The sequence below is a fragment of the Strix aluco genome, chromosome 2 (genome assembly GCF_031877795.1).
Source record: "Strix aluco isolate bStrAlu1 chromosome 2, bStrAlu1.hap1, whole genome shotgun sequence".
Lineage (NCBI taxonomy): Eukaryota > Metazoa > Chordata > Aves > Strigiformes > Strigidae > Strix > Strix aluco.
In genome coordinates, this window is record NC_133932.1 from 1808117 (window position 1) to 1832604 (window position 24488).

General features: G+C 43.1%; 1 protein-coding gene across 6 annotated transcripts in view; it reads right to left on the reverse strand.

Annotated features, from left to right (window-relative positions):
- LOC141915972 (cell surface glycoprotein CD200 receptor 1-A-like) overlaps window positions 1-18942 on the reverse strand; it is a 35880-nt gene extending 16938 nt beyond the window's left edge. For 5 of the 6 annotated variants that reach the window (XR_012621046.1, XR_012621045.1, XR_012621044.1 and 2 more), the window contains exons 1-4: window positions 18678-18942; window positions 2852-3160; window positions 1853-2104; window positions 943-1042 (exon numbers count right to left, since the gene is read on the reverse strand). Coding sequence is in view for 3 of the 6 variants with exons in the window: in XM_074807944.1 (XP_074664045.1) it covers window positions 943-1042; window positions 1853-2104; window positions 2852-3160; window positions 18678-18765 (749 nt within the window). In the remaining 3 variants the exon portion in view is untranslated. Of the gene's footprint in view, window positions 1-6; window positions 806-942; window positions 1043-1852; window positions 2105-2851; window positions 3161-18677 lie in introns of those variants that run through there. The other variant, XM_074807979.1, reaches the window with a different exon arrangement.
- Between the last annotated feature and the right edge of the window lie 5546 nt (window positions 18943-24488).

Consider the following 24488-nt stretch of genomic DNA (forward strand, 5'->3'; position numbering starts at 1 on the left):
AAAAAGAAAACAAGTATTAAAGCAAATTCCTTCCTCAATCCTAGGTTTGGCTGGATCACAGCCTGGTTTCTTTGATCACAAGCTTATGAAACATTTCTTTTTCTTGTCAAGAGTAAAGCCAAAAGTCTTCTTGTGTCTCTCCTTCCTTGCCCTTTGATCCTGAAATTATGGCACCCTGACTTTCTTTAGAGGTCTTTTCTCATGTTTGTGGGAGCTTAAGCACAAAGTAGAAGCAGAAGATTAAAACTAAAGCCCGCTGGAAGGATGTACAATTTGCGGTTAGTGAAGTTGTATTAAACTAATTCTTCAACTCTGAGGGAGAAGGTTTGGGAGAAAAACAGTTTTGGAATAGGGGAAGGAGGGAACACAGCTGAAGTTTGCAGTACAGGTGCTAGTTCAGCCTTTCTCTGCACAAATGATTTCTATAGTTTTTCCTCGGAACTGCTTTTTTGTCCAAAGTAAATCCTAAAGGGGCTAGAGTCCTGCTTCACCCAGGGAGCTTTTTCATAAATATAGACACAATCTGCTGTCCTGTCGGTTGTTATGGCAGGATAGCACTGGTCAGTCCTCTGGCACTTGATAGAACTTACTAGGCAGCAGAACCAACCCCCTGATCTAAACAATGGAGACACTGACAGAGTATCACAGTATCTAAAGAACAGCTTTACTCTCCCAGTTCCCTTTGAGAATGAAGAGCTCCCCTTTAGCAGAGCAGGCAACGCAGTGAGGATCCTTTGCCAACTTCTGCCCATTTATATTTTACTCAGGTGCATTATTCGGTGACGATGTGTGCAATGCACAGTGCCTGCAGTACAGAAATACTTGTTGTAGTTAATTCAGATATTCATAGCTGCACAGACTGACAGAATCATATGATTTCAAGACACAAACAGATTTGTTCTAGCACTAGACAATCTTTCCTTAGCACTCTATCATACATACCTGTCACTGTGGAGCTTAAAATAGTAAATGACAGCCATGAAGGTGATAATGCTCAGGAAACAAGGAATGACGTAGACATGCAGGTTAACTCTTTCATTCCCTAAACAGGAAGAGTTAGCCTTAGTTATATCTTCTACTGCTCAGTTTCTTTATTATTTTAGTATAAGATTAAAGCTGCTTTAGCACATAAACACATTTTCAGCATGCTTGTAAAATAATTATAATCCCCTTCAGCAGAAGTGAAAGTCAGTAATGAAACTTGTCTGAAAAACACATATGATGTCTGTGTCAGAGACAAAAGCAGATCCCACAACTTCCCCAGTGGACACTCAATATTTTTTCACTAAGCCATACCTGAGCTCCTCTCAAGGACTCAGCATATCTCAGTACTGCAACTCACATACAGTTCTCAAAAGCAACAAAAAAACGAAAAACCAGAAACCAAATGTCATGCAGTGTCAGAGATTCACAACTCGGAATGAAGTGATTTATTTGTTCCCGTTGGCCCCACAAGAGTTGGTTCTCTTTCTCTCTCTCACCATGATCTGAGCAAGAGCCTTTACATTTGCATCTAAAAATTTTTGCTGATATTCTGCTTCCAAGTGATTATTTTAATGCTAAGATCATGGCTGCTTTGTCTCTGTTTCCAACAACATTTCCACTGCCAAGAGAACACTACCACACTTATGTATATCCCTCTTAGAGAAGAAACCACTAGGAAATAGTGCCTAGAACACAAACAAGCTGCTAATGCTTCTGGGCAAAGGCAGTTGGGGACGGTTCTCTTGTCTATGTAAGACTTCATTGAAGGTTCCTATAGCTTTATAGATTTTCATTCCTGGAAGGAACAAGAGTGTGCACACAAGGCTAACTGGGATTTTGAACACCGAACACACAGAGGGAAGCTTACCCGAGGGACGACAGGCTATGGACTTGCTCTGGTTCCCAGCTGGGTGGGACACAATGCAGGTTGTATTAGTCCTGTTGGTGCTGAGTGCTGTGAACTTGCTGAGAACAGTCACTGTCCCGTTGTCATGGGCATCTTCCTTGGGGATGGAGGTGCTCTCCAGGACCCACGAGATCTGAGCAGGCGGCTTCCCTGCTGCTGCCTCGCACACGGGGACCCCGTGGTCATCACAGTACAGGGTCAGCCTCGGCGGGGCTGCAAAGCATCAGGAAGGGGACATGCGTGGAGTTAGTTTGCCACAGCTGGGGCAGGATGTTCTTGTTCTCTACCCACAACCAACACAGTGAAAAGAGGAGAATAAGGTTGGAGGTGCCATCCCATTACAGTGACATGGGCCAGAGCCACAGGAGACAAAGATTGGGCCTCTTTTCTCCTTTTGGACAACCCTCCCCCGTTCAGGTGAGTTACCACAGCCGTGTACTGTTAGAGGAGGATTCCCTGGACACTGCAGTACGGAATTATCCCAAATGCAGGGCTGAATTAGGCTTTTGTCCTAAGCAGCCATCATACACGTGGTTTAAAATGTACTTGAAGGCCAGCATATGAGGAAATGGGTCTGTTCTTACTGTCTGGATAAGAACGTCCTGTGTTTACAGAATATCTCAGCACTAGGAAGTGTTACTCTCCCAGGCTTTAGTTCTCTTAAATTAGTGTATTAATGATTGATTCTGCAGGGTAACTGGAAGCATACGCAGAATCCTCTGTTCGTATATTGGAAATTGCTTGACACTTTCATTTCTAACTAGATAGTGGGCAAGGGGGCAGCAGAAGGGAGAAGAGTTTTGGGAAATAAAGAGGAGGCAGAAACGGAGCTCCTATCCCAGGGAGAAAGCTCTTCTTCTTACTGCATGCTTCCCCTGGTGCATGGGGTGAGGAGATTTGTATGTCCAGGCCCAGACATTGTCCTCTGGAGAACTGTAAAATGAGGAAGAAGTCCCTTACCCAGCACGGTCAGGTGGTGCGTCTTGTGGAAATTCCCGTCTGTTGCTACGACTTCGCAGGTGTAATCTCCCTCATGAGCTATTTCCACTTGCCGTATCTCAAGGGTGGGATCCCAATCTGGTCTGAGTTTCCAGTTGATGCTGTCACTGCAGTTTGTTCTGTCTGTCTTGTTCTGATCAGCCCTGTACCCCAAGGTGCAGGACCCTCCAACCTTGGGGTTTATTTTCCATGTTACCATAGTTATATTTGATTTGGGAGAGCAGGTCAGCACAGAGCTGCTACCTACTGTCACTGTCACTCTGTTGTTCCCTGAAGGAGAGAAAGAAGGAGAAGGACGTGTGAGAAGGTGCCCAGGGATGTCACTCACAGCCTTGGAGTTCTTGTCTGTGCTTCACAGAGAAATGTCTGCACTTTACACACCAGCGTGAGGCCCTGTCTGTGCTCATCTGTAAGTTGTCTGTCATCTTGTATTACAGCTGTGGATTATGGACCCAGTGGCCTATCAGCCTATTCCCTCAATACTCACAACAAATTTCCCACTGGGGCTCATCTCAGTGGATAAGACAGATATTGGAGGAAGACCCTACTCCTGCCCATTGTCTTAAGCAGTTCAGCATCTGAATAGTGTGCCTCTATTGGCAAATCCTCCAGTGTGTTGCTCACAGGGCTGTTATTACTTACAGGCTGAAATGTTTGAAATTTGACTGTTGGATATGGCTGCATGACTTTTCTCTGGAACTGTTCCTACCAAAAAAGTAAACAGCTTTGACTTCTGCATTCATACGAAATCCAACACTGTGGGCAAAGGCCTTGTCTACACCTCTCAGACATGACCACAGTGTAGATAATAATGGTGGAGCTTTGTGTAGGAGGAAAGGTTTTTGCCTTATGTCTTAGGGCAGTCCTTTCATTATCTGAATCTTTGTGAACCTATACATTCACACAATGAATATACACAATGTGTACATAAGCATTAACACTGTGATTGCACTTTTTTTACTGCAGCGGTCCCCACAGGACATGCGTGTAAGTCCTACCCATCTTTGTGCCAGGCACGCAGCTACAAAGGTGTAAAACATGTCCATACCCATGTGCATGTTGCTTGCGAGGCTAGGATTGCAAAGAAACTTTATTCAGTTGATGTATCAACTGTGTTGACTCTCTAATAGTGAGTATGTCTTGTTCTTGAATTCTGGTTTACATTTGCTTGGAAACGTGATTTTTTGGGGGTTTGTTTTTTTTTTCTTTCTATGACAGTGACTCTTCTTTTGGGTTTTAAAAGATGACTCTTGCTTGGAGTCAGGCGCCGTACCTCCTCTCTTTATCCTTTCATGGTCCATGAACTATTTACTTGAAGCTAGATGTCTGTATGGAAAAGCTTGGACCTAGTCCTCTTGTCCTTTTTGGAAGTTATCACATTGGCCATTGAAGGGTGCAGAGCCAGACTACTATTACGGCTCCTCTGTGTGCTGTGTTTGTTCAAAACAAGTTACACCCTCAGGATTGACTTTAATTTCTTTTGGTTTGGTTTGGTTTATGGGTCCCTGAATTTCTTATTAGCCAAGAAACTAATTTGCCCAGGTTTTCTTTTTCCACAAGCTTTCAGGACTGATTCTTCTTTGCACATATTGATCATGAGTCATGTTTTCTTTCTTTATATTGACCAGATTTGGGACCCCTCATCTGCCTGTATTTTCAGCTGACACATCCAAGGGGTCAAGTTTCTAACCCCAAGATTCATTTCACTATTTCCTTGACCATTGAAGCCCCTTGACATGATGTCACCTTTGGGACAGTTGGCTCTTTTGCTTTGTTTTGGTCACACTGGCACCTCTTCCTTAATAAAGTGTTCTGTGATGGATTTTGTTCGCAGTAAAGGTACATGTGGGCAAGCACTCAGAGATGAAAGAAAGATCACCTGTAACTGTTCTTCAAGATGAGTTGTTTATATGTGCATTAGCATTGCCTACACTTACATACGCAGCCCACCCTCCTTCGTAAGGCACTTTTGAAACTGAGAGAAAACAAGAGTTTCTGAGCCACAGGTTGTAAAGCATTGTGAAGAGTAGGTGAGGGAATGGGAATTTGGTGTCCTTTGGGTCCTGCTGAAATTAAAAGCAAACAATCCCCAAAATCCATAATGTATGTATATGTATAAATAACCACCTGAAGAATCACAGAATCATCTAGGTTGGAAAAGCCCTTGAAGCTCCTCCAGTCCAACCATGAACCTCACACTGACCATTCCCAACTCCACCAGATCCCTCAGCACTGGGTCAACCCGACTCTTCAACCCCTCCAGGGATGGGGACTCCCCCCCTGCCCTGGGCAGCCCATTCCAACGCCCAACAACCCCTTCTGCAAAGAAATACTTCCTAAGAGCCAGTCTGACCCTGCCCTGGCGCAGCTTGAGGCCATTCCCTCTTGTCCTGGCGCTGGGTCCTTGGCTCAAGAGACTCATCCCCCCTCTCTGCACCCTCCTTTCAGGGAGTTGTAGAGGGCGATGAGGTCTCCCCTCAGCCTCCTCTTCTCCACACTAAACCCCCCCAGTTCCCTCAGCCGCTCCCCATCAGACCTGTGCTCCAGACCCTGCACCAGCTCCGTTGCCCTTCTCTGGACACGCTCGAGTCATTCAATGGCCTTTTTGGAGTGAGGGGCCCAAAACTGAACCCACTCATCGAGGGGCGGCCTCACCAGTGCCGAGCACAGGGGTAAGATCCCTTCCCTGTCCCTGCTGGCCACGCTAGTGCTGATACAAGCCAGGATGCCATTGGCCTTCTTGGCCACCTGGGCACACTGCTGGCTCCTGTTCAGCCAGCTGTCAATCAACACCCCCAGGTCCCTCTCTGACTGGCAGCTCTCCAGCCACTCCTCCCCAAGCCTGTAGCGCTGCTGGGGGTTGTTGTGGCCCAAGGGCAGCACCCGGCATTTGCTCTTATTGAAACTCCCCCAGCTGGCCTCAGCCCATCGCTCCAGCCTGTCCAGATCTCTCTGCAGAGCCTCCCTACCCTCGAGCAGATCAACACTCCCACCCAACTTGGTGTCATCTGCAAACTTACTGAGGGTGCACTCGATCCCCTTGTCTAGATCATCAATAAAGATGTTAAACAGGAGTGGCCCCAAAACCGAGCCCTGGGGGACACCACTCGTGACCGGCCGCCAACCGGATTTAACTCCGTTCACCACAACTCTTTGGGCCCGGCCATCCAGCCAGTTTTTTACCCAGCAAAGCGTGTGCCCATCCAAGCCGTGAGCAGCCAGTTTTGCCAGGAGAATGCTGTGGGAAACGGTGTCAAAGGCCTTACTAAAGTCAAGGTGAACAACATCCACAGCCTTTCCGTCATCCAATAAGCGGGTTGTCCTGTCATAGAAGGAGATAAGGTTTGTCAAGCAGGACCTGCCTTTCATAAACCCATACTGACTGGGCCTGATCATCTGGTTGTCCCGCACATGTTGTATGATGGTGCTCAGGATGAGCTGCTCCATCAGCTTCCCGGGCACCAAAGTCAAAGTGACAGGCCTGTAATTTCCCGGATCATCCTTCCAACCCTTCTTATAGATGGGCGTCACATTGGCCAATTTCCAATCTGTCGGGACCTCCCCAGTCATCCAGGACTGCTGGTAAATGATGGAAAGCGGCTTGGCGAGCACCCCAGCCAGCTCCTTCAGCACCCTCGGGTGTATCCCATCAGGTCCCACAGACTTGTGTGTGTCTACGTGATGCAGTAGGTCACTGACTGTCTTCTCCTGGAATGTGGGGGGGTCATTGTCCCAGTCTCCATCTTCTGGCTGAGGAGGCTGGATTCACTCATTACAACTAGTCCTGCTATTAAAGACTGAGGCAAAGAAGGCATTAAGCACCTCAGCCTTTTCCTCATCACTCGTTGCCATGTTTCCTCCTGCGTCCAGCAGGGGATGGAGGCTCTCCCTGGTCTTTCTTTTGCTGTTGAAGTACTTATAGAAACATTTCTTGTTATCTTTGACTGCTGAAGCCAGATTAATTTCTAGCTGGGCCTTAGACCTCCTGATTTCTGCTCTGAATAGCCTCACAGCATCTTTGTAATCACTGTGAGTGGCTAGCCCCTTCTTCCAAAGGCTGTAAACTCTCCTTTTCTCCCTGAGTTCCAGCCAAAGCTCCCTGTTCAGCCAGGGGGGTCTTCTCTGTCACTGGCCTCTCTCACAGCTCCTGGGGACCGCCTGCTCCTGAGCCATTAAGACTTTCTTCTTAAAGAGCGCCCAGCCTTCCTGGACCCCTATACCCTTCAGGACCATCTCCCAAGGGATCCTGTCAAACAGGTGCCCAAACAAGACAAAGTCAGCCCTTTGGAAGTCCAGGATGTCAGTTCTGCTGCTCCCTCTCCTGGCCTCTCTAAGAATAGAGAACTCTATTATTTCATGATCCCTGTGCCCTAGTCGGCCTCCAGCCGCCACATCCTCCACCAGTCCTTCTCTGTTCACAAAGAGGAGATCCAGCAGGGCACCTTCTCTGGTCAGTTCACTCATCAGCTGTGTCAGGAAGTTATCGTCTCCCACACGTTCCAGCAATCTCTGGGACTGGTCCCGCTCTGCTGTGTTGTATTTCCAGCAGATGTCTGGGAAGTTAAAGTCTCCCACAAGAACAAGGGCAAGAAGACCTGTTACAGATAAATAACTTTTCTTTTTCAAAATCTCCTAGGTGCAACAATTAATGAGTTAATAGGAACAATAGCCATAACTGTAGTCCAAGCCAGCCTCCATTTACAACCTCACTCATTTCCTCTTGACCATTAAACTTTGGGACTCTAAACCGCTGATCTCTGAGTGCTCTGTGTCTCTGGTGGAACCCCAAGTTGCTCTTTCCTTGGGCTGTGTAATGGTTTTAGTGGCATTCTGAGAGCTGTGAGGAGAAAATCAAAGTACTGCTTTCAAACTAATCTGGAAGAACAAAAGTTAACCAACCTGATTTATACTGACAAATGAGTTTTTCACAAATGATTCCAAATACGTTAAACCCCTCCCCAAACCTTTCAAGCAGATATACTAAAGAGGCAGTTGAAAGTTCAGCTGGAGTATGCAAAGAACTAGAAAACCTAAGTTTTGTGTAATTAATCAAAACTTTGTCAAAGTCTTCCTCAGAGGTACCAGACCTGACTTTGTTGTGTTTCTCTATCCCCTACCCAGAACTGGAATTCTATAACCTCAGCTGGCCTTTGCCCAGTTCCTGAACATTCACAACATTATAAGAAATAGTCTTAATGAGCATCAACGTCAAATTATTAGTCAAAGCATTACTATTAGCCTCTTTGAGAAAACTACAGTTGGTTTTACCTTAATAATATTGTCTGAAATCTCACTGTCTTCTGGAATCTAGGTGAATGAACCATTCCAGCTTAACCACTTTTCCTTCTGTTTAACTGTATTTTTGGGAAATGTTTTCTAACCTGCAAAATGAGCACAGTTCACTGCATTTTAACTACTTAAGGATTCCTTTAAAGCTTTTTGCTTTTTCGTTTTGATGATTAAGTATCCTTTGGGCGAAGACATTTCCAAACCTAGACCTAGCTCCTGCAGATTGATAGGAGGTGTAGCTGCAATATTGCCCACACTACACTGCACCGTACAGTGCTGTGGTGTATTAGTTACTCTAGCTGTATAACACGGAAATCAGAGTGTAATTCTGAGAAGTTTTTTCTGCTGGTAGAAGAGGAAAATTAAGTGAGGATAATATTTCACTGAAGCCATCCACTTCCCATTTTTATTAAATAAAGGAAATAATACTTAGCTTCCTGCTGCCCAATACTGCCAGGATTCAGCAATTAATGTTTCCAAGCATGGCTGAAGAAGAAAAGTGCTATCTATTCACACCATTTTCTGATACACAATTTACCCACCAGCCCCACAAATGCTTGTTTCCTTAATTCAATTGTCAGCAGTGTTCTGTGATACACTGGACACTGAAAGTCTTCTTAAATTACAAGTTTTTTTCTGCCTAATGGCATTTCAAGAAAATGTGAGGTGTGTGTTTTAAACTCAGATGATTTTACCAAGAGAGGAACTGTAAGAAGCCTTTTGTCTCATGATGGGTTTTGGATGTAAGTTCTATGAATGTCTCTGAAAATTGGCGAACAAAGTGTTTCCTCTCCCAGCTTAACGCTGTCTAGAGCCTCAGAGCTCCTAGTCATGTCATCAGTATGGCTGACCTCAGCTGAAAATGACTGAGCAAACCTAAACATTCAAACAGCCTCTGTGTTGGGGCCTGGGTTTCCTTGGATAACGTTAACAAAGGTTGTGCAGGCATGACAATGTGCATATTGAACTGTGTACACTTTCATTTATATATTAAAGCAGTATCATTTTACTTGTCTTTCAACTCTGCATCTCCTAAGCAGTCCATTGCAATGTACGAGTTCCCCAAAACAATGGCTTGTGTACTTCAAGACTGGAAAGAAAGAGGAAGTGAAAGTGGTGCTCTCTGCTATGCCTTTCTGTCATATTCTGAATGAACCAGGTACAATTCACTTAAAATTATGAGCCACATCAGTCAGCTTAAAATCTGCTGAATTATGTTTAAGTACAATTTTAGATTTGCAATAAGTTTGCAGAACAATTCTCAATTCCCCTGCATCATGTTTTTAATTTAGAAGGCTTTTAGCAAGGCAAGAGTTTTTTCCCCAGGTGGTAGATTAACAAGTAAAAAAATCTTCTTGTTTATCCTATTCTTACATACACTTTCCTACTATTGTAAAGAGGCCTTATAAACCTAACAAAATTAAACTGCTTTCACTTTACTGCCCTCTTTCGTTGTTACAGTGCAGGTAAGTGGCATTAGTGTAAATATGAATTGTGTACTTTCTTCCTTGCTTTGCTTCTTTTCTCATGCATGCTGCTAGAAACATGATGGTTAACTTCTTTTACAGAAGAAGAATGCGTATGCCAAAAATCCTGAAAGGTTTGGTTAATTTGTATTTCTGAAATGACTTTGAAGACCTCCTCTTAAGGTGGAGCAGAGAATATGTTTCTATCTCTGTAGAACAGACATATATCATTAGGAGGAAGTTTTATCCTATATAATGACCCCGTTAGCCTGTTTGCCTTCTCCCAAGAACTGTCTAAAACTCTGACTGTCTGTCTTTCTGTTGAAGGCAGAGAAAGAAAAAAACCAGTAAGGGAGCATGGTATAACTGCAGAGCCTGCACCTATTTTGATCCTTTTCTGGTTCAGTGTGGCATGGAAGCATGTTGTGATGTCAGAGCGTTGTGGACACCTCCTAGACTGAGTCCCAAAACCAGCATAGCCAGGCTGATAGTTCTGCTGGGCATTTTCTCATCAGCCCTGTTTGTCAGCCACGTGGATGGTTATAGTGCTTCCATTTCTGTAGATGCTCACTCACATTATCACGTGGTGCAGAAATCGTCCAGCATGCTCGCTATTCTCCCAAGAAAGCCCATGCAAAAAGAGAGCTCTGCTTCATTCTACCACAGAGCATAGTACTAAGTTCAGATAATTTAAGGTTTTGACTGTGTGAGCTAAAATCTTGTCACTCACAAGCAAAATAGGACTGGGCCTGGGTAATACTTGATGAGAAGCTTCCAAACCATAAAGAATAGTGTTAGCCACTTCATAACAGTTTCTGATGAAAAGGTGATTTACCTTTCTTTCTATTTCAAGCTAAAATATAGTTTATGGAAATGTCAAGACTTGCTGGTTTTTACCAGAGTTAGCTTCATTTAAAAGCAGTCCAAAATGTATATTCTCAGAAATTAATCTGTAAATAGCTATGGGAACCACCAGCACAAAGGCAGTTCTTTAAATAGAAATTATCCTCATCTCTACCCTGTCCCTCCTGGTCAGCGATAGCATTTCATTTAATTTGGAGGTGCTGATAGGACCTCATGTTGGGCTGAAGTTGGACGCGCTCTGCTTTCTCTTTCTAGTGAGCAACCAAAAGCCATTTAGTCTCTAAAAGTACGTTATAGTAGAACATAAACCAATACGTTAGACAGTGATAGCTCTTTGTGGAACAGAATTGCTAGCTATATTAATGAAAAAAAAAAGGCCTAAAAATAAATCTCCCCTGCTCTCTGTACCCTACTAGCTTTCAGTGACTTGTCAGGCTGCACAGATCCCACATGATCTCTTCTGAGCTTTTTCCATCACTTCCGTGACTTCTTGTGGGACTGCTCCAACCAAGCCCTTTGCCAGGGTCTCCCCATCTGCTTTCTTTGCCCTCCTTATGCTACCTGCCAGAGTCTGCACTCTTGGGTATGTACTCGGCAGCTCTGAGGGAAGGCACAACCTCCCCTTCCCTCTGGGAATTTCACTAAACCTGAAGAGTATATGTCTGCTCTACAGGAGAAATAAACAAACAAAACTATTCCATTCTGTTAAAGAGGAAATGTTCAGTGCTGCCGGTGTTTTAATTCAGACCTATCACTGCACCAGCGTTTTCTGGAAAGATGCTTTCATGCTGTAAAATGGCTAAAACTCAGTTGCTAAAATTTCCTCTGTGGCAGCTGACTGGTTTATGACCAGTGCATTAGGGCATATATGCCATACACGTCAGCATTTATCTGTTCAAACAAAGGCTTGGAAACACGCCAGTGTGTTGCACTGCTGCTTCTCTCAAGGTGAAATCCCGTGGTATAGCTGAGCTGAACTGACAGCTTGCTGTAGCTGAAAAAGGGGATAACCAGTGCAGTGAAGGCCTCACTCTCTGCGGACCTGCAGAGAACAAGAAATTTGAAGAGGTGTGAGCTATCAAGCTCATCGTAGTGCAGTGATAACTGTAGGACAGTAATTAAATGTCAGTACTGTTAACTGTTTCATTGCACACAAAAGGAACTGGGGATGAGTCTCTTGAACCAAGTAATAAGTGATAGGACAAGAGGGAATGGCCTCAAGCTGCGCCAGGGCAGGGTCAGACTGGCTCTTAGGAAGGATTTCTTTGCAGAAGGGGTTGTTGGGCGTTGGAATGGGCTGCCCAGGGCAGGGGGGGAGTCCCCATCCCTGGAGGGGTTGAAGAGTTGGGTTGACCCAGCACTGAGGGATCTGGTGGAGTTGGGAACGGTCAGGATGAGGTTCATGGTTGGACTGGAGGAGCTTCAAGGGCTTTTCCAACCTAGACAATTCTGTGATTCTGTGAAAGAGATGACATGAAGGATCATACATCTACACATTTATTGTAAATAACTTCTCATTTTCAGATTTATTCTTCACAAATGAGTGGACTCTGGAAAAATGGCACTCATTTTTTCTGTTAGCCAGAAGGGGCAGAGCTCAGGAGCCCAGGAGTACGTGCTGTCTGTCACACTGACATAGAAAATAGGCAAGTCAGGTTCAGCAGTTCTGTACAGCTCCAGGCTGAACCATCCTATTTTGGTTGTGGATGCAAATCCATCATGAGCAGGTTTCACCTTGCAGACTCATCTGACAGGTGGGTATGGTAGGAAGCCCTTAGACTGAGGTCCTCCAATTTGACTCCAGCCGCTGAAGTTCATCTAATTGTAATGCCAATAACATTATGCCATCCCTCATTGTCTCTCCTTGATGTTGAAGAAGATTTTAAGTCAAGTCTGAGGAGGTTCTCAAGCTCTATCCCAGTTCACTGGGTGCACATTCCAATGCACTGACAGATTCTACTTTTATGTTTGAAAATGGACATATCCTCTCTCAGGAAAAAACCAATTCAGTTGAGGAGTTTGCATTTGTGTTTCAAAAATGTACTGATTACTGTTGCCATGCTAAGATTACTGCAATTGAAAAAAATTGGGAAAAGACTCCGCTCTGTTTTTTTAACGTGGTTTATGTAGTGTGTTTGACAGCTTTTGTGGATAACGAGTTGCATCAGTTCTTTTGCAGTGTCACTTATTTAGTCATTTCTCCTGTTTCTTGGAGTCTTTCTCACAGTAAAAGGAGAACAAAAGATTTTAAAACCAGGAAATTTTTATTCTGTAGCCACTAAAATTTTCAGGGGAATCACTGCAAAACAGCCACGCAACTTGAAAGTGCTTTTGATTGCTTTCAAATAGGAAAGATTTCCAGCCTCTGTTATTCTTTATAGCAGGTTTTAACCCACAGTAGAACTTTTTCTTGCCCCCAAAATGACTCAAGTTCCATGACAACCTCTTCAGAAATTTAGCTGTTAAAGAGTTTTTCGCACTGTAAAGTGACTGCTTTACTTTCTTAGGCATAATCCTGTTGTGTCTTTATTTCTTACAGTAACAATCTACCACAACATCTCCCCCACCACACTGCAGATTGCAACATATCAAACTTAGGGGTATAATGAACTGAAACGATGGTCATACCACAAGCAAATGACTAACTGTATCTTGGAATGAATATATTATATGAGTCATAGCAAGTCATAATCAAAAAGGCAGTACCGGACGCTTGGAAGAGGCCACATAGAACAGGCTGAGCTCTGCATCTGTTTTCCCCTTCTACTGGCACAGAGTGCCTGTGACACTTAGCAAGGCTTGTCTGGAATGAAGTGAAAGACAAATAGAAGTGCTTTGTACTAGGGTAGAGATTGCTAAAGTAGTAACAGAGTATTGTACACAGTAGCTTTGTGACTCTGAAAATATAGCCACAACAGCTCAGGGCAGAGTGTAGGCTGAAAACCAGCCCTGCGTGTCGGGGGAGTAGTTAAGTGGTTAGACTAATTTTCATTATAGAAATACATGAACTAGCTGGCCTGAGCTCATACGACTCTGTTTCTTGAAGCTGCAATCACAGCTTTATCAGCATGGACATATCTTCAAAAGGACACAATAAGAGACATACCTTTATTGTTAGTTTCCCACTCACACTCTTTCATCCATACTCATCATTATTCCTTGAAAAATATCTCCTATTCCCATTTCATTCTGTTTAGGCTTTTTTCCTATCTTCAGAAATTCCTCTCTTTGTCGTACTCAAATTCTTCTTTTGTTCTCCTTTTAACACATTTCTGCCACTGTTACTGTATCACTTGCAGTATAAACCTCTTTCCTGCTGTCACATACAAGCTGAAATAGCAACCTTAAAACCCAGCCAGAAAAATACCCTTTGTTATTGGGTATTATTAGATGCTGGTTTGTTATTGGGTATTACTAGATGCTGGTATGTTATTGGGTATTATTAGATGCTGGTTTGTTATTGGGTATTATTAGATGCTGGTTTGTTATTGGGTATTATTAGATGCTGGTTTTCCAGTATGAAGTGTCTGCAGCATGGCTGAAATTTTTTTAGACTGCAAACTGTGATATGACTTTGTATGCTGTAGAGAGGTGAGCACACTGACAGAACTTAATAATGAAACAAAGGTTTCAGTCTTCAAAGGAATATACCTTTGCAGTTGCCAGTTCCTAGTTTTTAATTTTCCTATGATCTTTTCATTCTCTTTAGCTTTCTCCAGTTCCCTTTCAAGCAGTCACTCAAGACAGCTGATTTTGAAGGCAAAGGCAGGATGTTAAATCTCACCTAGTTGGAGATACTGTTTGATACAGTGTCCTCTTGAAAATCATAAATTAAGCTGAAGAATAGAGGGGCAAGTGGAGGTAAACATGATGAATAAAGAACTGGATTAAAGGAGACAAGGCAAAAGGCAGTGTTAAAAGGAGGTGTCAGGTTGAAGGTAGCTTGCTAATGATGTTTCTCAGCAGACAACTTATACAGTAATTCCGTTTAACGATTTTACTAATGACATTGGCATTTGTATCAGGAGTGTGTAAGGAAATTTGTTGAAATCGGGAAGAATATAACATTATTAATACAAAGAATGAAAATGTCACACAGAAAGAACCAGGTGACCTTGATGAGTAGAAAGGTAGATATGTGCTGAAATTCAGCAGCTCAAAATGTCCTAACAATAATACAACAGGTAACACAACAAATTTAGGCTGAAAATTAGAATAGAGAATCTTGCCTCAATCAGGATTAAAACTAGCCTTTCAATAAGATGGGTGCTTTTTTGGTGCTCAGATTGCTTATGAAAAGTGTTTCATGCTACAATGCCTTCAGAAGAAGGGGATTTGATGCAGTGACGTAGGGGTTCTCTTTGAGGTTTTGTTTCTACCCTCACATAAATGGGCTGTGTGTCCATAGAAACATGACTTTGCAGAAAAAAGGGTGGGTACACTTCTTTAATGAAGGAATCATTGTTTAAATGCTGTATTAGAGTCATGCAGCTTGCAGAACAAATACCATTGGCCAAATCCTCAACTGATAATAAATCATCACCAAACTTAACAAGCTGTCACATACTGTCAGTCAGGCTATAAACATTAACTTTGTTATAGCAACTTCTGTGTGCAAAGTAATTAGATCTTTGTCCTTGCAGAATGTGAGCTGGAATGGATGAGGGGAGAAGGGAGTTACCCTGGATGCCAAAGTGCCTTGGGCAGTATTTCTTTCAGAGTAGCACTGGACACCATGTGTCATGAAGTATAAAAGCCCCCCACTTCTCAGTATAGAAACAGATACAGAATGTTTTATATTCTGTTCTGCGTGTTGAACTTGCCTTTTACTCTCTTCCTCATGAGAAGAAAACAAGTTGTACTCTTTGTTTATGCTCAAGTGGCATTTTCCTGCTATTCTAAATAAAAATAGTTAATTGACTGCAAACTGTAGGTTGTATGCCCTCTTCTTCATACTTCGCAGAAAGCAGACAAGGGACTGCTGTGAAAACACATTTATGACCTTTCCTTTTATGTGGTTAAAGTCTCAGTCATACCTTGTTTAGTGCTCAGCTTTAGCATAATACTTTTCTTCCTAGCATTTTCTTACTCAATACAAAGATAAGAAGATCCGCTACGCTTTTTTCTTATGAATGATTGTACCTCTAAATACAAAATATATCAACTGTGAGTTTAAGTAGCATGTACTTCGACAAGCATTACCAATTAAAGGAAATCTGCTTTCTGGTCATAGAGCGTGTGGTCAAATTGCAAGACTGAACTTCTTTGTTTCTATGATTTTGAAACTAGACACATTCAGACATTGTGTTTGGACCACAGCAAAGTAAAATGCTAACGTCACAAGGACATGCTTTGATTGTACTAGAGCAATTCAGATGTCTGAGAAAAATTGTCCTTAATTTAATAGTGCAGAATTCTGTTTAAGCATTTGGGTAAGAAAAACGGGACATTTGGATACATTATGGTCAAAGAAGTCAGAATGATTCCAGCATATAGACCCAAAGAAATAGTGAAATGGAGACAAACATAAGTTTACCAGAATAGTTTATTAGGCTATGATTTTTTGTATCTGGAGCAAGATTCCACAGTAAACTAGAATAGGAGGCAACATAGACAGGAGCACTTAAACACACTAGGACAGGGAAAGTAAGAAGGCACTAAAACACTAGTACACTAGTGAAAGAGAATTTACAAGTTATATTAAGGAAAGAAAACAAATGAAAGCAGTAGCTTTCAAGAAAGTTCTGTATGCAGGTAAACTTGAACTCTAGCCAGGTTGCTCTGTAAATCTACCTCACTTTTATTCACCTCATACACTCTAATTCCAGCACTCATGCAATGCCACTGAGTTCAATTTTTTACTGTTGATAAAACTGAACAACCATAGAGGATCACATTTAATTACTGACTAGATTTCTTGTATCTTCCTCTGAAGCACTTGGTCATATCTATTGTCACAGGATACAACTGCAGCTGCAGGACTTACACAGTCCAACAGTGCAAATGTTAATCCAATAAATAGAGATTTGTTGCATGAACCTCCGATGGAGGATCTTGCGTTCCTTATCCCCTTTCCTTTGCAGTGCGTACACAACCACCTGAAGTGTCCTGCTGCTTAGTTAAACTAGAGAAGTCTTCAAACTATTCCCAAAAAGGTTTTAATTTTGAGTCTTTTCCACTGCTGCTACTATGAGGATTGTCGCAGAAGGATTGTTAGTACAGATCACGTACCAGCAGCTTCAGGAGCATATTATCCAACTCTACTTGGGGGCAGATCTAGATACAACAATCCTGAAGTGACCTCAGCCTTGCTTCTGAGCTGCCCCTTCTGCTGTTGTAAAAGCTAACCAAACCACACAAAACAACATGCTAAGGAAATGTTAAGGACAATGCTAATGCAGATAAAGCCTGGTTACACACAACAGTTTGTGCATGACCTTTTTCATTCAGAGTAGCTTGCTCTGGTCTTCAGAAGGGGGGACACATTGGATCAGCTTGACATATTTAGCCTGTGATCTCTGAAGAAAAAACACCTTGTCTCTACATCTTGCTCAGAACAAGCCACCCCGGTCTTGAAGGAAAGAAGTTTAAGAGCAGTGTTAGCTAAAAACTTCCCATCAAATGTGCGCTGCTTTTTACTGGGGCGGGGGGGGAGGGAAACGTTCAAGCACGAAATTAGATTTTAATTGAACATCTTCTTCTGTGTTCTTTGAAGGGGAATATCATTGATTCACCAAGACACCAAGAAGTTAAAATCCGATTACCTTTTGGGTGAAAAAAAGAACTTTTTGGCATTGAATTTTTTAAATATTTTTAATATTTAATATTTATTTTTAAGTCAATTTTTAAAAAGCATTTTTGCCAGTAGGATTCCCTTTTATCTTCCCCATTTTCTTCAACGTTTAGTGACATGTTTGTACTCCTTTACTTTTTGAGCAGCTGTATTCAAAAAAGTAGACTGTCTGATGCTACCATAATCTGTCTGTATGACCCTGAGCAGGTTCCTCTGTATTTTTCTGAGATGATAGTTCTTTAACTACAGAATAGAGACAGGTTTTTTACCTCCAGTGTGCCTGTTGTGAGGTTACTGATGCAAAGCTTAATCATGTTTCCATTTTTTCCAATGGGTAGCACCGAGCTAACCATTTTGGATCCCTCATTTGATCAGCTAAACACATAGGCAGGTGTTCCCTCACTGCCAACAATGACTGCATCCATTATGCTTTAAAATATCACCAAGGAGCCATTTTTATCTTCTGGCCAAGTGGAATGGAATAATTCATGTCCATGCAGTTTAGTTCTACCTGTCCACAATAGGAATGGACACATGCACATTACATATTATTCAGAGATGTCCCATTTAATTTGGATCTCACAGACCTATCTGCCTTCTCTCTCTATACATAGACAGTTTAGGTTTCTGGAACTGCTGCTCAAATCCCTAGTTCCATTAACAAGTCCCCAGACTGCTGCATGGTGTCTGGAAGAGCACAAGCTGTAGAAATGCAAATGAACAAACAGTATGTGGGAGACATTAAGTGCTGTAGCTAAATATATTAAAACTAAGTCAACTACTCTAAGAGACAGGGTTAGAAAGGCTTAGGAGTGCCACTGGCTTTGATACAAAAGCCCTTCCCATTCTTGATACTGACCATGGCCATTAGCCTCAGAACGAAATTCCAGAAACTGCTCCCTACTGTCAGTGCATCGGTGATCTTCCACCACTCCTCCGAAAGACTAAGAGATCCCTGCCCTATTTCAGAGTATCTGCAGCCTCTCTTCAGCAGAAACCACATGGCAAAAAGCTTCAAGCTCAAAGCCACTTTCCTGGGCATATTTTCAATATGTCAAATGGATCGGTTTCTGAGATGATGTGGATTTAGAGGTCTGAGCAAAAAGGCTGTCTGTGACAAATGGTACATTCCCAGTTAAGGGTCACTAAATAATCACCTACAAGGAAGTCACGGGGATAATGCCTGGCAGCCTTCTGACCACTATGAAAGGAAGAGCAGGAGTGGATATTGGGGAAGCATGTTTTAGTTGTGCTCCATAATTTTTAGCAATTAAAGAAAACCACAGCGTGATGAATAGCTTTTATGGAAAGAAAATATCTGTGCACATTTCACTTTTTTCCATCCCAACAGCTGATTGGTCCCAGTTAGACTCACCTACTGTTCTCGTGACCTTGGTGATGGTGAGCAGCACAAAAACACACACAGTCTTCCCAGCAATCTTCATGTTGGCTCCTGCTTTCATGGCTCAGGCAGCTCCGTCACTCCATCCATCCCATCACCAACCTAGCTGTGGTCACGGGGAGTATTTCCCACCTGCCAGTGCATCCTCAGAAGCCACTGTCAGTGTTTTTCCTCCCCTTTCCCACTCCTCTCCTCTAGCTGTGCGTTCTCCTGATCGACTGGCTCCTCAAAGCTGGAGAGGTTCCTCCTTCTGACTTTTGAGAGCACTAGGCTTCCTGTGCTGAGAGCCTAGGCGAACGCTGAGGAAACAGATTGAACAACTCTGCCTTCCGTTCATTGGCTCTCCTCAGGAGGCTGATGAGTGGAGATAAACCCTGCAGCAGAGCTCAGAGGGGGTAAAAGTGGAGGAGATTATTCAAGGCTGGGTTTAATATCAAAAAGGAAATCTTACTCTTGGGAAGCTAGAGAGAAACTTATTCTTCATATTTGTCGCTGCTACTACAACTACTACTGCTACTGCTACTTCTTTGTCACTTCTTTTTCACTGCCTCCAAGAAAATTCCTCCTCATGTCTCCCTCAAAAAAATAAGCAGTCTCAAGTCTTCTCTGTAAGTGACATTTTTAATGATTTCTCCCTTCGGTACCTACTTAGCTACTGGCAGCGTAGTTCTCATCTTGAACAAGAAGGCTTTCCAGGCCCTGGGGGCAGAAACTGAGTTTTTAGGGGAAAGAAAAGCCTATTTTACATACTTTTCAACAAAAATAGCACAGAAATTGAAGCTGGCCCACATCTTTCACTGGAAAACTGTTTTTTTCAGAATACTGGTTTGTGGGTTTTTTTTAAATAATACTATACCTGTTTCCCCACTTCCTCACTGATCTAGTAATTTCAGATTCAGGGCTTCTTTTCCTTTCTTAAGCCACAGCACTTTCCTAGCACAGTTCTGTGGGCCAGCAATAGAGAAAAGGCCTCAGCTGTTGAAAGCTACAAGTCAGAATAATTACCACTGAGGACAGAGACATAAGAGGTAAAGACAGAAAACAGATCAAAGTTGGCAGGAAATCGAACTGCTCAGGAGCTAGGACTGCACACCACGCTTGAGCATCGGCAAGCTGTACTGATGACTGTAGTCTGGTGTTCTGGTAATTTTGTTCAAAAATGGTCTGCATTGATGTGTGAATTAAGGTCCTGTGTAAAATGAGTAAAAAAAGACTAATGATGATCATATAAAGAAAATGAAGTAAGACAGAAATTCAGCTGGATCATTTCGGTCCCAGGATCATCTTATTAACTACAGTTTTGTGTGGGAAGGTGTTCTGTATATTTTTCCCCACTTGATTTTTTAAATTAAATTCAACATTTTGAACCTCCTCCACACTGTTCTGAGGTTTTTGGTATGCTATTCACAATAACACTCTTTTATTTTCTGAGTATTTAGTATTGATCTAGGAATTAGTAATGCTTGTGAATAGATATCATAGCTATATTTTAGGCAAAGGCATGGGAGAGGAAGAAGAGGTATTTATGTAAGTAGAGATTAAGATACAAGTCTGGAAAGAGAAGTAGGCAACATATAAGCAGTATGAGGCCTCAAATGTGAAAGAAATAGCCCTCAAATTTGATGCAAAGGCAAGAGAAAACTAAGGTGGTATGAATGTGCAGACGTGTGGCGTATTGGAGAGATGATTGCTGCATGAACAGAAAAAAAATGAAAAGATATAATGGGACAGAGGAGATGTTGGAAGAGAGCAAACTACCTTCTAGATAAGAAAAGTCCTTTAAGTTGTCATAATGAAAGGTCGCTGGCATTCCGACAGGAAGTCATTCAGAATCAGAAGTTAGACAGCTGGATTCTTTTGGTAGGCAAATATTATTTAAGATGTCATTAAGATGCTTTGAGAGAAACTTTCTGGTTGAAGCCTGGGTTTCTAGGAATTAGTGAGGGGCTCATATGAGAAGGTGTGGTGGGTTGACCTTGGCTGGATGTCAGGTGCCCACCAAGTCACTCTATCACTCTCCCTCCTCAACTGGACAGGGGGAGATAAATACGATGGAAGGCTCATGGGTCAAGATAAGGACAGGGAGATCACTGAACAATTACCGTCATGGGCAAAATAAGATGGTCTTTTGGGCAGTGGCATGGTTTACAGGGCATGTTTCTAGCCAACCAGTAGTTGCTTCCACCACAGTGAGTATGTAGTGCTTGCCTTGCTGTGTTTGTGGCAGTGGTCCAATATAGTCACTGGCAAATTGAAAACCCAGCCTCTCCCCTCTGTTCCAGGGAGACTTCACTCATGTGGCTTGCTTGATTGCAGCACATGTTTCACATCTATGAGTGACCTGTGTGATGACCTCCATGGTCAGGTCCACCCTTTGATCGCGAGCCCATCTGTATTTTGCATTTCTCTCTAGATGTCTCAATGTATCATAGCCCCATCAAGATACAAATAGCTCAGCCTTATGCTCCCAGTCCAGGTCCACCTGAGCTACTTTAATTTTGGCAGCCTTGCCTGTTTATTGTTTCTATGTTCTCCGGTGGCGTGGCTTTTGGGCATGTGAACATCTACATGATGTACCTTTAGAGTGATGTTTTCTACCCAGGCAGAGATGTCTTGCCACAATGCAGCAGCCCAAATGGGTTTACTTCTGTGCAGCTATTTGGTCTTCCACTGCTGTAGCCACCCCCATAGGGCATTAGCCACCATCCATGAGTCAGTATAGAGATAGGATACTGGCCACTTTTCTTGTTCAGCAAAGTCTAGGGCTAGATGGATGGCTTTCACTTCTGCAAACTGACTTGACTCACCTTCTCCTTCAGTGGCTTCAGTGACTTGCCATGTGGGACTCCACACAGCAGCTTTCCACTTCCGATGGTTTCCTACAGCACAACAGGATCCATCAGTAAACAGAGCATAACGCCTTTCATCTTCTGGTAACTCATTATATGGTTGTGCCTGTTGGGCATGAGCCACCTTCTCAGGCAGTGCTCCAAAATCTCTGCCTCCTGGCCAGTCCGTGATGTCTTCCAGGATTCCTGGGTGGTTGGGTTTCCCCAGTCGAGCCCGCTGCATGATCAACACTACCTACTTACTCCATGTAGTACTGGTTGCCTGATGTATAGAGGGAATGTTTCTTTGAACATCCAGTGTAGCATGGGCAATCGTGGTGCCAAGAGGAGATATGCTTCTGTACCAACAACTTCTGAAGCAGCTTGAACCCCCTCCTATGCTGCTAGTATCTCTTTTTCAGTCGGGCTGTAGCAGGCTTCTGATCCTTGATACCCTGGCTCCAAAACACTAGTGGTCAGCCTCAGGTTTCTCCTGACGTTTTCTGCCAGAGGCTGCAGGTGAGACCATGCTCCCTGGCTGCAGTGTAGAGACCTTTTGCACAGCTTGTCATGTCCAGACAGGCCCAAAAGCTACCGCATGAGTCACCTCCTCTTTGATCTGCTCAAAGGCTTGTTGTTGCTTAAGGCCCCACTCAAAATAGTTCTTCTTTTGGGTTACTTGATAGAGAGGGCTCACAAACTGACTATAACCTGGAATATACATTCTCCAGAATCCCACGAGGCCTAGGAAAGCTCATGTTTCTTTCTTGTTAGCTGGTGGAGACATACTTGCTATCTTGTTGATCACATCCATAGGGACATGACTACATCTAGAAATCTGAGGAGGACTGTATCTGGGAAGTACCACAACAGTTCCTTCTTCTACCTTGTAAAAATTCTGCTACAGGCAACAGAACTTGGGAAGTGAGATATGAGAAGTCTGTGGCAGGACATGACTAAATTTACCACAAAAAGTGACGAGTACTTTATTTCTTATTCACTGGAACCTGTCCTCTCAGTTATGCGTTGAGAGTCAGGATCCCATGACAGAGGAACTGACCCTGAGAAAGGCCAGACTGGGACAGAGGATGTGCTAGATGAAGAAATAATCACAGAGTCACAGAATCATTCGGGTTGGAAAAGACCCTCGGGATCATCGACTCCAACCCTCAGCCCTACTCTACAAAGTTCTCCCCTACCCCACATCCCCCAACAGCTCATCCAAACGGCCCTTAAACACACCCAGGGATGGGGACTCCACCCCCTCCCTGGGCAGCCTATTCCACTCTCTGACCACTCTTGCTGAGAAACATTTTTTCCTCGTGTCCAGTCTGAACCGCCCCTGTTGCAGTTTAAAGCCGTTCCCTCTTGTTCTATCGCTAATTACCTGTGAGGGAAAGTTGTCAGGATTTGCTGGCTGCATCAGCCAGAAATGTAGTGTGCATTTGATGGAAAGGAGGAGAAGGAGAGGGATGAACTGTGATAGCTGAAGCTGAAGCCTGAGATGTAGTTGAGGATGAGGACGTTGCCAACAAGGTGCAATTAAAGATACACTTTCAGTAAGTGCATGTTTCCACACAGCAGCAGAGAAAACTCAAGCATTGTTTGTTTAAGGTGTTATGCAGAGCCATCACAGCCTTCCCGGAGACTGAACTTTCCCTGTCTTCTGTGTTCTGAGAGCAGAGATCTGGGCTCTGCCTGTGGTTTTCAGTGTGGGTTATTGTAGACCCATTTTATGTTAATTATCATAATGTCATCAGAAGTTATTTGACAGAGGCAGAGTCTGTGATCTGCTCTGTTTGAAGTGGTTTTACTCAGCCTTAAAGTCCTGACTGACAGCAGATTCCATGCTAATAACTCATTCAAAAAGAAGTGCAGGAGCTGTAAAGCCGGATTTTAATTATCAAGGTGCAGACAGAAATTAAATCCTTTCCAGAAACTTCATTTCCAATGACGACATGAATATCAGAGTGCTGGAACCTCAGCTGGTATAAAGTTTTAAGCTGGTTAGGTTCTGTTGACTTCTCATGGAGCTACCGTGACTTTCTCCATGTGAGAATTCTCCCTGCTGTCTCTTTCTATTTCAGCTGAGGATCCTAAACCTTGGGACCATACAGATAGCTCAACAGACGGCACATAAATGAGTGAATCCAATTATCTCTGAGGTTGGGAATGGTTCTGGAAAAGCATTGTGATTCTTTGTGTACTGACAGATCTGTTTTACTCACTGAGCAAGTGCTTACCCCAGCAATGAATTACAAGGGTTTTGTCTAGCAATTTGGCAAGAAGGCAAAATTAAGGCTGGATTACATTTTGCAATGGCCTTGTCTGATGTATAGGGCATTAAAACTACTTTAATTCTTTCAGAGATAGCAATGTGTGTGACACTCGTCAGTGAATTTCCTGCCTTTTGATGACCTGTCTTAGAGCCTAGAACTTGTTACGTTTATGATGAAGGAAAAATAATTTCATAAGTTTTATTTGCATACTCTGTAAAAAAATACATTAATTTTGCATATGGGGGTATGCAAAAGAGAAAGCAAAAGTAATGAATAGCATCACTTCTCGTGTGGGCAGATGCAAAACTTCTCCTGTATCTACCTTGCTGATGCACTTTACTCTGACTGCCTGTTCCTCTGACTATTCCAGTTCTTAACTCTAACAGAGTTCATCCAGTCTATCTGGAATATGATTGACAGGTCTGCCCAAAAACTGATTACCTAAATGGTTGCAATTGCAGACTCTGTAGTTTCAGCTCTTGCTTTCAGCATGACGTGAAGGACAGTGTGCAACGGCCATTTCCCAGCCCATTGGTCCCACCGCATGGCAAGTCCCCTAGTAGAATGGCATGATGCAGTAGGCTGGCTATGGAGATAAAATTTATACACTTTGTGGCAGTAAAGTGACATAGTGTGCTTATAAAGCCGCTTCCTGGTTGTTCTGTGGTTGGGTGTTG